A 14,759-nucleotide genomic window follows, 5' to 3' on the forward strand; every position below is an offset into this window, starting at 1 on the left:
TAACAATCTGACTCTAAAATAATACAGCAATGAACAGGGATGTACACAGACATTTTGGGGCCTCAAGTGCTCAGCAAGAAGCTACTTAAAAGGTGGAGTACTAACTAAAGTTCAGAATCCGACTATGTAGAACCTAATACTGATGAACAAAAAGGGAATGTTAGGCACACTTTTATCTGCCTTTGTTCGGTACCCTTCAATACGTGGGTCATGCATGTAATATTGAATTAACGCGTCGGCATGTCACGAAGGCAACAATTCGCGACGCATATTTGTCCGACAGCATGTGAACGCAGCAGTAGTCACGCGTTGTTTGCTTCGGAGCGCAAACATGGCGGATGGAAGTGAGACGCTGGAGTCTTGGCTGAGTAAGTTTCTACTGCGACTCTTTTGAGTTACTGCGTTTATTCCGATGACAGTAGCGCCTAACCGTGCCTTTAAATGTGTCCTATTGTCTTTGGGTGAATTCATCCCACATGTCGCAGTTGAGACTCAACTGTTCCAGTGACTAACAGTTGAGACAGCTGCTGCTGCTGATACTGATGGGAGTCATCTGCTCAGAAAATGAGCCTCGATTTGGACCGCTGACCTTGTTTTGTGTTTTGTTCATATCAAAGGCTAATGTTTAGGGTTGTTTTCGTCGTCTTCACAGTATGCGCTGGGAAGTTTCGACTACTGTTGATGTAAACGTCCTCTGGCGTTTAGTTATTTAAACAAAACAGAACGCACTGAGTTGAGTAGAAAGCTCACATCATCGTTTTATTTTGTGACCTTTAGAGCATCAAACAACTCACCTCTATCGAAAATTGTTTTCCATTGTGAAGTCGCTGTCTTTTCGTACAGATCGAGCCACAAATCCCTCCAATCGCGAAGAAGACCGGGAGAGTATTATGGGATTCTGCGATAAAGTCAACAAAGAGCTTGAAGGGTAAGGCCATGTTGATTTAATAATCTAAAATATTTCAATGACTGGCGCTGTTTTTCACCTTGTGGTTTATGGTGCTGTCATATATTTCAGGCCCCAAATATCTGTGAGGCTCTTGGCACACAAGATTCAGTCCCCGCAGGAGTGGGAGGCATTACAAGCACTAATGGTCCGTTGAGATCCATATTTTCTATAAATCCTCTGCAATGTCCTTGTTAACTTGCCTCAAACCTTTTGTTTATTTTTTTCTGGAAGGTTCTGGAGGCTTGCATGAAAAACTGCGGACAGAGGTTTCACATTGAAGTTGGGAAATTTCGGTTTTTAAACGAGTTAATTAAAGTTCTTTCAACTAAAGTAAGTGGAAATGTGCCTTTGGATTGAAAGACGATTGCTGCTTTTTAAGACTGGGCTGCTTGTTCTTGTTCTGCAGTATTTAGGTGATCACATTTCAGAGAAGGTGAAGACGAGAGTGACTGAGATGCTGTACAGTTGGACGTTGTCCCTACCTAAAGAGGAAAAGATCAGAGAAACATATCACATGCTGAAGAAACAAGGTCAGTTTTATTGATTCCTTTTGCTCCATTGAAGGAATTGTTATTGTTGAAGTCACAGGGTCGTAATATGTTTGTCATTTATCGACATAAAAAAAATTCACATTCAGTATCTGTTTTATTGAAAACTTACCTTATGGTAATTCTTCTTTATATACATGTAGAAGTGTAATAGAATGCATCAAACCATGTTATCTACTTTTTGTTGTAGTTGTAAATGTGGATCATTTTTCATTCGGTTGTGTTTTAGGTCTTGTGTCAGCTGACCCGAAAATCCCCCACGATGCCACACAAGCACCATCATCAACACCCCAAGTGAAGAACACCGTTTTTGATGATGAAAAGAAGAGTCGAGTAAGTCCTTATTTTATTGCGTTCTTATTGTGACCAATTCATTAAATGTCTTCCTTTATTCCCTCCTTATTACTCTTTAGTTTATAATATTTTATGACGGGGCTGCTGCGCCATGGTTTCAAAAAAATTGCTGCACACACCCTGTATGCATAATAACCATGGAGTATGTTGATCAAACCCTATTCTGGATATTTTGCTGCATTTTTTGCTCTCTTTCTGCCCCTCCACATCGAAAATGCTGCCATTTATAATGTGTTGTCCAATTTATTAAGCAGATCAATTAATTCTGTTTCTTTTCCCAGTTTTTTTTTTCTTCAATTCATGTGCATGTAAATGGCTAACCAAGGAGATAATGTGCTGCATTTTAGAATATAATTAGATAATATGACTCATCAGTGAACCATTAAAACGTCTGACCTGAATGATTTTCTGTGATGATATTGAAGTAATTTCACTGTTGTAAAAACTCATTTTTTCAAGCTGACTTTTATGTGTCTTACTGGATTCGTAGATGGGACTTTTGACTTACTCTGTTATTTTAGTGTCATGCGGCATTGTTCTCTCTTGTTTCTCTGTTTATTTGCCTTGTTTTATCTGTGTATTGTACTGTTTTGCTGCTACGTGTCATGTCCAATTGCTTCATGTTGATTTTAATGCTGTTTATGTACAGCTCTTTGTGACTTCCTGGTGCTTTAAAAAAGTATTATTTCAATATTTATCATGTAGTGAATGAATATGTGTTTTTCAAGGGCTCATTGAATGTTTAAGAAATTAAAGGAACAAGAAAAATGGTCAGGTGGTTCATAATCTATCATCGACAGCAAGGACATTGCGTCAATGTGAAAAAAATAACTTGAGTAATTTCCGAACGTGCACGTCTTGCCCCCTGAAAGAACATCAGTGCGGCATCGTACTTTTCTATAATAAACGTAACATGTAGCTTGGTAAATGGAATGAAGTGCAGATGGAAAAACACATCCGTGAATTTGATCTTGCTGAGTTGACAAGGTTATTTCATTCAATATATCGTTGCAATTTAAATGAGTTTTTAATTACTTTGGAGCCATTTCTCACTCACTCCCTCTACTGAACTAACCCGCACAACCTGCTTTTGATACTTTGGGTTGTATATTTAGTCTTCCTGTATGAAAATAATTATATCACAAACGTGTTCATAATATTTTCATTCATAGATTCATGCCCAGAGCTAACTTTTACTTTCAGTGGCAAACTGCAGCAACAGTCTAAGTTATTCCCCAGGTGCAACAGTTCAATACAAAACTCGATGATACATTACCGATACTGTGGCTTATCAACCTGTTGGGAAAGAAAATATGGAAGTTTTAAGTTGCTTGTCTCGTGTTTATTGCGTGGTGTTGACTTAGTCTGACGTATTCGTGTTTGCTTTCCTGAATGATGCAGTGCACCCCCTCCTCAATATGTTTGTGTAACCTTCAGGTTGTGTGAATCTGTCTCTCGGTCTAATATCTTTTTGCTCTGCAGAAGCTTTCGGAGCTACTCAAAAGTAAGAAACCTGAAGATCTGCAGGAGGCCAATAGGCTCATTAAGAACATGGTCAAAGAGGTCTTTTTTTTTTTTATTAAACCTTTCAAAGGTTGTTCTAGAGAGGCACGCAAGCTGAGCGATAACAGTCCTGTTACCTTGTCTGTTCCACCTTTTAGGATGAGCTAAGGATGCAGAAGGAGAAGAAGCTCACAAGCACACTAGAGGAAGTCAACAATAGTGTTAAACTCCTTAGTGAGATGCTGGCTTGCTTCAGTGTTGAAGACTCGACTGAGAGCGACACAGAGCTGATTAAGGTTTGTGCTTCTATCAATTTATTTTTGCATATATTGACCTTTTCTTAATAATGGCCCGCATTCGCCAACAAAAACAAGATTATTTACTTTTTTGTCCACCTGTAGTTCAAGATTGCTTTTGATGGTTTTTCAATGGGTATTAATTCTGATGTTTTATATGATGTCATGATGTCAGGATGCTGCTTTGTCGTTCCTAATAATGCAGCAGGAAAATGGTAGGTAAAATGCCAAAATGTATTTAGAAACAGGGCAAACAATGAGCCTTCACCAATAGACGGCAGGATTTCAGTTGAAGCATGCACCCCACTGAGTTATAATAAGACATGTCTCAGCCCTGGATTTCACTTGAACCCATTTGAACTGATTTTTAGTAATGATTTAACAGATAACTTGTTTTTTTTAGGAATTATATGATGAGTGTGACAAGCTCAGAGAGAAAGTGTCTCAGCTGGCATCAGAGACTGAAGATAATGACACTAAGTTGGGTAAGGATTTCTCCTATTTATGGTGAACTCTTTCTTCGCAAAGAGCTCGACAGCATTCACTAAAACCGCCTGTAGTGCTGTAGCTTCGTTTTTATTCTTTTTTTAGGTGAGATTCTCCAAGCAAGTGATGACCTCTCCCGAGTCATTCATTTGTATAGAAGGACTGTGGAAGGTCACAGCACAGATGAAGACAGAAAAGAGGCACGGTCTCGGATAAAAGCAGGTAGTCAACTGTGTACGTTGAGAAAAGGGAAAACTAACACTGAAGTCCCAGTGGATCTTAATTCATAGGATCTTATAGTATTTAATGGGTACTGTGATTTTCACCAAAAGAGAGAGTTCCAATGAACCTGATTTCTTTATCGCCGCACACTTGTCTGCACTTGCTGTCTGATACACGTCACATGACCACATTACTATACATGAGTAGAGGCATATCAAAGTGTTTGGAAGTGACTGATACAGACTCAAAACTATTTGACGACTTCAAAAACATGTATAAAGGTGCGCTTAGGGGAGGAGCATCTGCAAATGAAACTGCACAGTTCATCAAACACTATCATTTCAATATGTCATATTGCCACTTGGAACCATTTTTTTATTATTATGCCATTACACCATTATTTACATCATTAGACTCAATGTTTAACCCCCGACACATCGTACTGATTTGTCCAATGTTTACTGACGTATGACGAATTTGGCAAACACACTGCCGTCCATTGAATAAGTTGGGGACAATAAGTTCTAGCAACTTGATGCTCACTGGTATATGTTGTAGTATATGTAGTATATGTCAAGAAATGCATCACTACACGAGATGGAGGATTTGGTTTCCAGATGTTCTCAAGCAGTTTGGAGGTGACTTGTTCTAATATGTATCTATAATGTATTACGACAATATATCATAATACCCAGAGAGTAGGATGTAGAGCAGAGAGAGGATGAGACCAGGAATGTGCTCCCTGCCGGAAGTTCCCCTGCTGACTTCCGGCATCATTGTAGTGTGCTGTGGTTTCAATTCACACGCAGCATTGTAATTGACTCACAGGGGGCGCTAAAATCATCCACCTAAAGCAGAGTTGAACTGCATGCACTAAACAAGGAAGTATACACTCACATAGTCCATTGTTCAGTCTTACAACCATGACAATCAGTTTGCAAATCTAACCCAATATGTCGTGACTCTCACTTGTTTTGACTCATTGACAACCAGAGAAGTTTTCTTGCGCCGCCTTCATTGAACTCGCTAGTTCAGAACGCCCCCTTCTGGCTGATCAAGACAAGTAAATATGTATTTGCAGAAGCATACATGACCAGCGTGTAACAACACACTCTGCATTTCTTTCTGAATGTTTTATATATGGCCAAACACTAGCTAAAAATCTCAGGAATGTGACTGGACCCTATAGCAAAGTAATAATGAGGATCATCAGATAAATGTGTCAGATGGAAACTTAATGCATTCTGTCCCTCAACAAAAGTGTCTCTGATAGAAGACAATAAGTGTACAAGATGATGCCCACACAGCTTCGTTGCCTTTAAGAATAAAATCATGCCTCATATGAGATTATGAGTTAACATGAAAAGGGATTAACATGTGCCATTCACTCCTTTTTGCTTTGTGAAATGAAACCTGGGCTGCAGATTCACCGCTGCATCATTGATATTTTTGCTTTTGTTGGAAAACAAGTAATTTAAGTTCCATAGCTACTATTGATGCTAACTAATAGTTGGAAAATGTAAAACCCTTAATCTCGATTTCTTCTCTCAGAGCCAAATCGATCGCTCTTGGAGCTTGAATTTTGTGTCATGAACACCAACCGAAATTTGACACAACCACTATACAAGCCCCTCTCGCCCAGTGACTAGTGGGAGAGGCTCCAGCACTCCCCGCTACCCTCGGCGATGTATATATACAGTCCCCTGTTGCATTCACTATAGACAGCAAACTAAAGCAGCCAGTGGGAAAATAATTATGAAACAGTCTTTTTTTTTCGGTCAAGACATTGACTCTATTCTCTGTATCACCGTGCAGCTCAATTTCACCCAAAGAGCTTTCTCTGCCAATAGTCTCTTCGTTGTTGGCATGGCTTTACTCACTTTTTTTGTACTTTTATCATTTCAACTTTTGAATACTCCGCAGCCTCCTGGAAATGTTTCAGTTTAGTTGCATTCAGCTTTGCTTTTCTCACTTTTTTCCATGTTTTTGATGACTGGTGGTGCTTGTATTATTTACGGCACTAAAAAATAACTTGAATGGTTATGGACAGATTTGAATAAAATTTTCATGATATAGGTGAAATGGGACAAGGACCCAATGATTGAATTTTGGGAGTGATCCAGATCACCGTTTGGATCCAGCAGGTTGTTTTTAAAGGATCTTCTGCGTAGTCTTGTGTTGAGGCTGGTCGGTGGAGGATCCCAAGTGTTTTTCTAGTTTTATTTTCTAGTTTTTAAATGATAATGATAGTTCTGGCCTTTTGATTTAATGAGTCCATTATCTTTCTATATTAAAATCTGAATTCAGGAATGGAGTTCTAATTCAAAAGTTTTGAGGAAAGAAGGTTGATTTTGTTGATGTGTTTTTCTTGTTATTTTAAATCCAACCTATTGTCTTTTATTTGCTGATGACTGTTTAGAAACACAATGCTCCTATTTTGTCATGTTATTTAGAGAAATTGAAAAGAAGTTGAGTGAGTCTCTCCCACTTTTCTTTTGTGGCATGGACAATTGTCAGCCGTTTGTAGTGTTTTCCATTTCAGTTGTGAGTGAGTTCTGTTCTTCTCTGATTAACGCGCCATTGTCTCAGTGCTGCTGTTATTTACTCTGTATTTTCTATTTAACTGTCAATCCAAACTTCAACCCTCTTGGTTTAGTGCTGTTGTCCATTATTCCTCCAGAATGTAAGGCCGCATCTCAGTCCGAGATTCTCATTGACCTGACGTGTTTGGACACTCCGAGTTCCATTCCACCCAAACAGCAGCCTTGCTCTTCGTCGCTACCTGAGGATCTACTGTGTGTCCCTGACCCAGACATGCCTGCGTGCACTGAGCCTCCTGCTGCTCTTACACTGCTGGATGAAGAGCTGCTCTCTCTGGGTATGATCACAAAAATATTATTTAGCACATATATCAGAAGTCATTGATATTTAATTCTCTTTAATGCTTCCTCCTGACAGGTATAAATGACCCTCTGCCTCTGCATCACAATTTGATACCACTGCAGGTATAAACACAATTTAACTGCTTATTTTGTTCACAGCTGTCAGAGTAATTACACTACAATAATCATTTTATTTACAGGATTCCAATCATAACTTAGTTCCTTCAGCCAGCAACATAGCTGCATGTTCACCCTTTCTCATGGACACTGTAACTACGACGACAGATTCCTCAACAAGCGTCCCCACTGTCGCCCTCCCCTGTGCATCTAGTCCTCAATCAGTCAACAAAGTGGGCGCAGTTCCACTGGCACCCATGGTGTCAGCTTTTCTTGCGACATCGCCTCTCACTACATCTAGTGCCGTTGCTGCTTCCCAAGAGATCCCTGCTCTGGTTGAGCCAGCAGTATTGTCTTTGGCCGACAGACCTCTACATGAACTTGCCGTGCTAGACATGGCCAGTCCAAACATGTGAGTATCTTGATGTGTCATTTGTTTCCATTTTTTTAACATTAACTTGTGGAGCAGGTTATATTCCCCTTGTATCCTTGGGTTTACTAATAAAATTAGACTTGTCTGAGCACTCAAAAAGCCATTTGTAACCCTTCTTGTCATAAAAACGTGGGGTTGAAGTCGGAATTAAATAGTCATGTTATGTAGCACACATAAGCACTGAACAACCTCAAGCTGCCCAATAACACACCTGGCACATACATATGTAATATTTATTATTGTTCGTTTCCAAATAGAATCAATGTCAGTCAATACGTTTCAGTGAAGTGCATTTCTGGGGCAGTGCTTAACTCCCCTCTGCCTCCGCTCCACCTCAGAAACTGTTTTGTAACTTTCTCTGCGATGTGAATGCTTCAAGTTGGAGTAGAGAGGTGGATCGTTCAGAACGGTCATCTGTCTGTGAAAAGTAACGTGGTTCTGGCAAGTTATCGTAATAATACATCATGTGTAGAGTTGCATTTTACTGTGAAAGAGCAACAGAAACATGGCGTTATAGACTTCCCCTCCACTGCCTGTGTTGAAGTCTGTGGCCCTCCTTTCATGACAAGAACAGACATGAGACAGGCCTGATACATTTCATTACTCCTACCACTCAATATAGTGTCACAGGAGACAGATTTGAGACAACAATTTGACCTTTATAGGTTTTTCTTTATGAATACTTGTTGTAATTCGTTGCTGTTTTTATTACACGTGGCTGTGAGAACCCTCTTCTCTTCCCACAGTAGGTCTCCTGGAGGTTTTGGCACTTTCTTACCTGAGAAAAAGAAGCCTGACCATCCTGGTCCTTTGTCCTTCGGTGATAGTCCACTTCTAGTCACGGGCTCTCCAGGAGGATTCACTTCTCCACCAACCAATTGCAACGGTGGCGACCAACTGATGAATTCTCTGCCCGACTTCCTCCACCTTTACCAGGCTAGCGCAGAGAGGAAGGAGGAGCTTTCCCTGGCTAATGTCTCAGTGCCACTGGATGCTATTAAACCAAGTAAGTATGAGCAGTTCCTATAGTATTGATGTGCAAAGACAAGAAAAAAGTGTTTTTTGAGCAGCTGTGCCAGGAGTTGGCTGTTGTGTTAAATTCTAAATGTAATTTTCTATCTTAAAATGTTTATTGAAGTGATGTGGACCAAGGTTACTTTTAAAAGTATATTGATTTTAGTTTGACTTGATTCTATTACATAACAGTATATACTGTGTGTGTGTGTGTGTGTGTGCGTGTTTCACTGTTGCTTTACATTTGAGGTACAGGTTTGGTACAGTTTGGGGCTAGAAATGTGACAGTGCTTCTCCTCAGTGGTGATGTTATGCAACTACACAACGCTTCATGTTGTGTTTTATTAAGTCTGTTTTTGTTTTGTGTGACTGTCTTTTAGGTAAGGTGTCCCCGGTGACTGCGTATGACAAAAATGGAATCCGTGTCCTGCTGCATTTTGCTGCCGATTGTCCACCAGACAGACCCGACGTTCTAGTGATGGTGGTATCCATGCTGAACACATCCCCCTTGCGGGTCAGCAGCATGGTGCTGCAAGCTGCGGTTCCTAAGGTGACGACCCACTTGGCAGTAACCTTTGGACTCTTTGGATATGAGTCAACTGAAATCAATTCTGTCCGTAGACCATGAAGGTGAAGTTGCAGCCTGCTTCTGGGTCAGAGCTTGCTGCTTTCAACCCCGTGCTCCCTCCTGCTACCATCACACAGGTCATGCTGCTCGCCAATCCTCACAAGGTAACAAGACTGGCTATTGATGTTTGGTTTTGAAATCTGTCACTGCTGTGATACCAGAATACATGAGAAAAAATAGTAAAATGAGTACATTTGTTCCATTTTATCTCAACTGTTGATGTGAGCGTTTTTAAACGCATCATAATAAAAGATAATTCCCATGTGTACACAAACGGTGGAACTTAAAAGTGACTGGCATCTCTAAGGTTTTTGTTTTTTTTTTAATGGCGTACTTTCCAAATATGATTTACACGTCTCTTCTTTTGCAGGAAAATGTAAAGATGAGATACAAACTGACGTTCACGCTGGGAGAGCAGCATCTTACAGAAGTAGGGGAGCTAAATGAGTTTCCTCCTGCCCAAAGATGGGGTTCACTATAGTCCCTCTTTCCTTAGGACTGACTAGACAGCACACTAGTTTATTTCAGCGCTGCACATCAGGGGTCCGGAAGTGGGTGTTTGATACATTTAAGTAGCTGATCTAAACATGTATCGCTTTGGAAGCGTTTCCGGTTTGCCGAAGTTGTAGCTCAGAGCACATATTTATGAAGCAATAACCGTTATTAGAAGAAAACGGATATACTTATTTATTTTTTAAGACCATTTTGATGACGACAACGGTGCAAATAGTTACCATCATTTTATTTCTGGCTGTGCTTGTCTTTTTTTTTCTCCTCCTTTCTGTGACTCCAATTTCACCATGGAATTTGATAGATAATAACCATCTCTGTGTTGAGAAAACTAAAGGAATCCGGTTGCTGTCAGTTTTTCTATTGTAGTTTTGATATTGAAAGAAATATCTCTTGTATTTTTGTTGAACTATTACTTCTAATAGTTTTAAATGTTAAATGAGTCTGACATGATGCATTTGTGATAATGCGTGGTTTACACTTCAGTTCTGTGTCCTTGTTTAACTTATTTTAAAAATGTAAAAAAAAAAAATGTGAGAAGTCTTTTTATTTTGAAGTTGGTTTGTCACATGAATTCTTTGTTGCATAATGTGTTCTGGGACATTTAGGAAGTGAAACTCTCTCTTCTAAACTATGCATTTGTGAGGTCCAATCTTGTTGTTTTTCTTATTTTGTGTGTCATCTTGTCCATTTGAGAGGGGCCTCTTTCTATCTGTCTTGACCAATGAAGAATATTATCTGTGTACTAATAGGTGTTTTAATTCTTCCAAAAAAAAACAATTTTGTCATTTCTTTTAAACATTTGTGCAACACAACAAATAAAAAAAGATTTATTTATAATACTATATGATTGTCTTTGGCTCCTTATCAGTACTGAGATCCATGGTCTATGTTAATACTCAGTTATGAGTTTGTGTGTGTGCAGTTATGATCTATTACACTTCAACCCCACTGTAGGAAGTGTTAGATAATAGCGTCACATGATGGTTTGTAAACAACAGGCTTGTAAAAGATAAAATGCTTGGCTTGTAGTTTTTTTGCGCCACTGCATTAGTATGGCAGCAGTGTGTGTTTTGTTTATAACAACTTTATAGCCACAGATTTTAGTCTTCTTGCCTCAGTCCTGATAATAATTGTTCCAAATGCAGTCTACGTTCATATATTTCAGGATGGCACAAATTTGGCCACGTATATTTTTAAGATCCTGATGTTTCATCCTGAGCTTTTGGTGCATACTTCAATGCACATTTTGGTTCTCCGGTGTTTATCCATCCCTGATCCATCACGACTGAGAGTCCAATCCTATCAGGAAATGTCATGACACACTGGCACTAGTTGGAAGAGAAACTGAGTGGTGCACCTCCCTCAGAGGAACACAGTTTAAAGCCCTTGTGCGGTGTGTTTTATACATGTAAACAGGCTACTATCAGCCCTGGGAAGTCTGTCCACAAAATATCAATCTAGAGACATTTGATCTAACTAAATATGTAAATATAACAAGGGAAAACGCTGGGATCTGTAACCAGCGTCGCGATATACAAAACAAAAATCGTGTTCTTTAAAAAAGTATAATGGTTTGGATGAATCTATTTGGCATCTGATGACGCGCAGTCATTTGGCGCAGCCGCGTTAGCTGGAGTTGACGCAAAGCTGCGCGCCCGACGAGCGGAGACGCCGCAGACCAGATCCCCACGTTAGCAGCAGCCGCAGCAGCAGCTATGGCAGACGAAAAGCCAAAGGTAAACCAAACCAGTCATAGCGTATATTCGGTATCATCCTCCCGCCGTGTATGTTGCCGAGACAGCGGTCAGTCGCTTAGAATAAGCCTCGGGGCGAAGATAAATGGCACTAAAACGAACATTCCTGAGCGGAACCGGTGCTAAAGAGCGTTAGCATGCGACGTTAGCACAGCAAGGCTGGAAACGTAATCCATGGTATAGCAATGCATGAAGCAGAGTTCTACTGTAAACGAGAGCTCGTGGACGCGTTACACTCTGTGCAGCGGTGAATTCAGTCGAATTTGGGGGAATATATCTTGAAATTAGATGTAGTATTGACCAGACAACAGAGCGGCCCAATTCACACGGCCTTGTCGCCACTGCAAATATATGTATTGAGAAGTTTTCTTTTCACAGTTTACTCAAATAATAACTGAATGTTCGTGGAGATTATGCAGTCGTTTGCCGTACTGTTGCTTTAGTTGAATTGTGTGCCGTAATAGTGACTAGATTCACTCTTTATAAGAAACAAATGTAATAAACTTTAACAGAAATAGTCCGTCAAAGTCCCGCCTTCCTGGTGTTGTACCTCAAATGAATCTCAGTTTTTCATCACCAGGATTTGACTGTGTTTATGTTCGTCTTTCTCTCAGGAGGGAGTCAAGACTGAGAACAATGAGCACATCAACCTGAAGGTGGCAGGGCAGGACGGCTCGGTGGTCCAGTTCAAGATCAAAAGGCATACCCCTCTTAGCAAATTGATGAAGGCGTATTGTGAACGACAGGTAAGGCACGGTTATGGAAGGTGCTTGGTTTGCACCAGAACATTGTTTTGGGTTTTTTTAAGAGCCGAAGAAACTGAATCGCCGTGTCGTTACATTGGGGATACATGCTAAATACATCAAATATAAAAAGCAGGATATTTGAAATCATGTGTGCAAACGCCATGGCCGTCTTAATGTGCTTCATGATCTGCTCACCTGCTGGAAAACCTTCTCAGGTGACAACCTCATGAAGTTCATTGACCTTTTTTTGTTGACTACGTAATTCCATTTGTGTTCATTCATAACCTTGATACCTCCAGTCAGTATCTGCAATGTGAACAGTCATGAAGGAGGATGCATTGGATCAGAGGTGTGTCCAAACCTTTAGCCTGTACTGTATACATTAGCACTGTCAAGGGAATAAAAACAGTAAAAAAAAAAAAAGGTATGATCCGTTGCCAAGCAGATCATGGAGCTTATTCTTAAATTGCCAGTTACTTTGGATTTTTCAGGGCTTCCTTTTGCTGGACCTGTGAGAAACACACACGCTTCCATTTACTCTTGTTGTTTGTGTCAAAGTTGCCAGTTGGAGCGACAGGTCTGCGGAGTCTGATGTGTTGCAGACATGCATTATTTTCTAGTAAACGGCCATTGATTGTTATAACATGAATGCAGTACCTGTGTTGATATGTGTAATTATCACTGGACTATTTCATTCATGTGAGTGAATGAGCAAGTGTATTCTATGTACAAAGGAAATGAAAGCTTTTTAACCCACTTACCCAAGGGTGTTGCCCTGGAAACGAGGGAAAGTGACCAAATAAATGTGCGAGCCAGAGACGTGGGTCTGTAATTTCCCATGCACCTGCGTTGTGAGAGGGAAAACAAATAGTGCAGTGTGCAAAGTTGTGAATCCCATGTGCTTTGGAGAGGTGGAACTGGGAGCCAGCTGTCATGGCTCGGCACTTCTGCTTTCAGTGGAAACTAGGGTAACTCGGTGGACGTGTGAGAAAAGCCTTGTTTGCGAAATCGACTGAGCCAGCCTGCACACCAATAGCTTCACCCCGGTCAGAGTCGGCTGTAAAGAGCTGCCTAAATGCAGCGTTGATGACTGTTGCGCTCTCTCTGTCTCGGATCCTGTGGCTGACACATCGTGGCTATGCCCCTTCAAATGGGTGGCTACCAAAGTACAGCCTCAACTGCGCCCCAGTATTTGAGAAGGGCTGGATTAATGCAACCATTTCATACCCCTTATATGTAGGGTATATGCGAGCATATGAGCATCATCCTGATTGAAGTATTGCGTTTGCCAGAATTGACAGAACTCTGTAATGTATTTGGTTGTTTCTAATAAAGAATTGTGTTTTCAGGGGCTGTCAATGAGGCAAATTCGATTTCGGTTTGATGGTCAGCCCATTAATGAAACGGATACACCCTCTCAGGTAGGCCACGATTCCTGTCAGGACCAATTTAACATAGAATGTTTATGAGTATGTTGTTGCTATGTCACGTCATCACTTGGTTATACAGTATATAAACAACTGCAATCATAGCACATGTATTAGTATACAGTTGACATGGCTGCCTTCTGGAGCCCATATTGCTTTTCCTTTGTGAAAAAATCATTTGAATCCAGCCAAATCAGTCCTTTGTGCTTACTTTATATTTTATCCTGTCAGAATGAGTCATTAACGTTTTATTTTTCCTTTTCAGCTAGAAATGGAGGACGAAGATACAATTGATGTGTTTCAGCAGCAAACTGGAGGCTTGCTGCTTTGAGGACTGTTTCCTGGAAAAAAGATCCCTACCTCCTCGTCATTTTTCTCTTTCCCCCCCTTTTATTTCCCAATATCTTTCCTTTTGTGCGACATTTGGTTATGACCGTTCTTAGTGCCAGAAATGGAGAACTAAAACAAAGATGGCGGCAGTACTGCCTGAGTCGACGGTTTCTGCAGCAACTGTGTTGACCTGCCGCTGTGGTGCGCGGTGTATGCAGTGGAAAGTACTGAGAAATCATGTCTTCCTTCTTCCCGGAGGCTGCGGAAAAAAAGTTCTTCAGTTTTTATACGTTTGGCACGCTGGTTTTGATTCACACAACATTTTTTATGTATACTGACATCTATTGTTATGAAAATATGTTGAAATAAATTGAATCCGTTTTTTTAATACCGTGCATTTATTTTTTGGGGGGAGTCATTGTAATGGGCCACTGGGGCGTCATGAAGCATTACCTCACTTACAGAGATTTTATTCTTGTGAGTCTATTACTGCTCACAAAATAATAATTGAACTAGGACCAGACGTCATTGAAGGTCTGAAATTGTCACTCTACACT

General features: G+C 40.4%; 2 protein-coding genes across 2 annotated transcripts; both read left to right on the plus strand.

The window, feature by feature from the left end:
* The first annotated feature begins 245 nt into the window (after positions 1–245).
* LOC128753690 (ADP-ribosylation factor-binding protein GGA3-like) lies at positions 246–10,787 on the plus strand. Its single transcript, XM_053855635.1, has 17 exons — positions 246–368; positions 844–928; positions 1,019–1,094; positions 1,181–1,279; positions 1,356–1,479; positions 1,727–1,830; positions 3,334–3,414; positions 3,513–3,650; positions 4,054–4,135; positions 4,242–4,358; positions 7,039–7,236; positions 7,317–7,363; positions 7,441–7,769; positions 8,537–8,796; positions 9,185–9,354; positions 9,426–9,536; positions 9,803–10,787. Exons 1-17 carry the CDS (start codon positions 332–334, stop codon positions 9,911–9,913), a joined length of 2,169 nt encoding a protein of 722 aa, XP_053711610.1. The 5' UTR covers positions 246–331; the 3' UTR covers positions 9,914–10,787.
* Positions 10,788–11,570: 783 nt separating this feature from the next.
* LOC128753693 (small ubiquitin-related modifier 2) lies at positions 11,571–14,576 on the plus strand. Its single transcript, XM_053855638.1, has 4 exons — positions 11,571–11,681; positions 12,314–12,445; positions 13,795–13,866; positions 14,138–14,576. Exons 1-4 carry the CDS (start codon positions 11,661–11,663, stop codon positions 14,201–14,203), a joined length of 291 nt encoding a protein of 96 aa, XP_053711613.1. The 5' UTR covers positions 11,571–11,660; the 3' UTR covers positions 14,204–14,576.
* Positions 14,577–14,759: the final 183 nt, after the last annotated feature.

Source organism: Synchiropus splendidus, chromosome 2, assembly GCF_027744825.2.
Source record: "Synchiropus splendidus isolate RoL2022-P1 chromosome 2, RoL_Sspl_1.0, whole genome shotgun sequence".
Classification (NCBI taxonomy): domain Eukaryota; kingdom Metazoa; phylum Chordata; class Actinopteri; order Syngnathiformes; family Callionymidae; genus Synchiropus; species Synchiropus splendidus.

Coding starts and splice junctions, on each gene's coding strand:
- LOC128753690 (XM_053855635.1), top strand. CDS start 332: ATGGCGGATGGAAGTGAGACGCTGGAGTCTTGGCTGA. Junction 4,359..7,038: donor ACGGTCTCGGATAAAAGCAG/GTAGTCAACTGT, acceptor TTATTCCTCCAG/AATGTAAGGCCGCATCTCAG. Junction 8,797..9,184: donor ACTGGATGCTATTAAACCAA/GTAAGTATGAGC, acceptor ACTGTCTTTTAG/GTAAGGTGTCCCCGGTGACT.
- LOC128753693 (XM_053855638.1), top strand. CDS start 11,661: ATGGCAGACGAAAAGCCAAAG. Junction 12,446..13,794: donor AGGCGTATTGTGAACGACAG/GTAAGGCACGGT, acceptor TTGTGTTTTCAG/GGGCTGTCAATGAGGCAAAT. Junction 13,867..14,137: donor AAACGGATACACCCTCTCAG/GTAGGCCACGAT, acceptor TTTCCTTTTCAG/CTAGAAATGGAGGACGAAGA.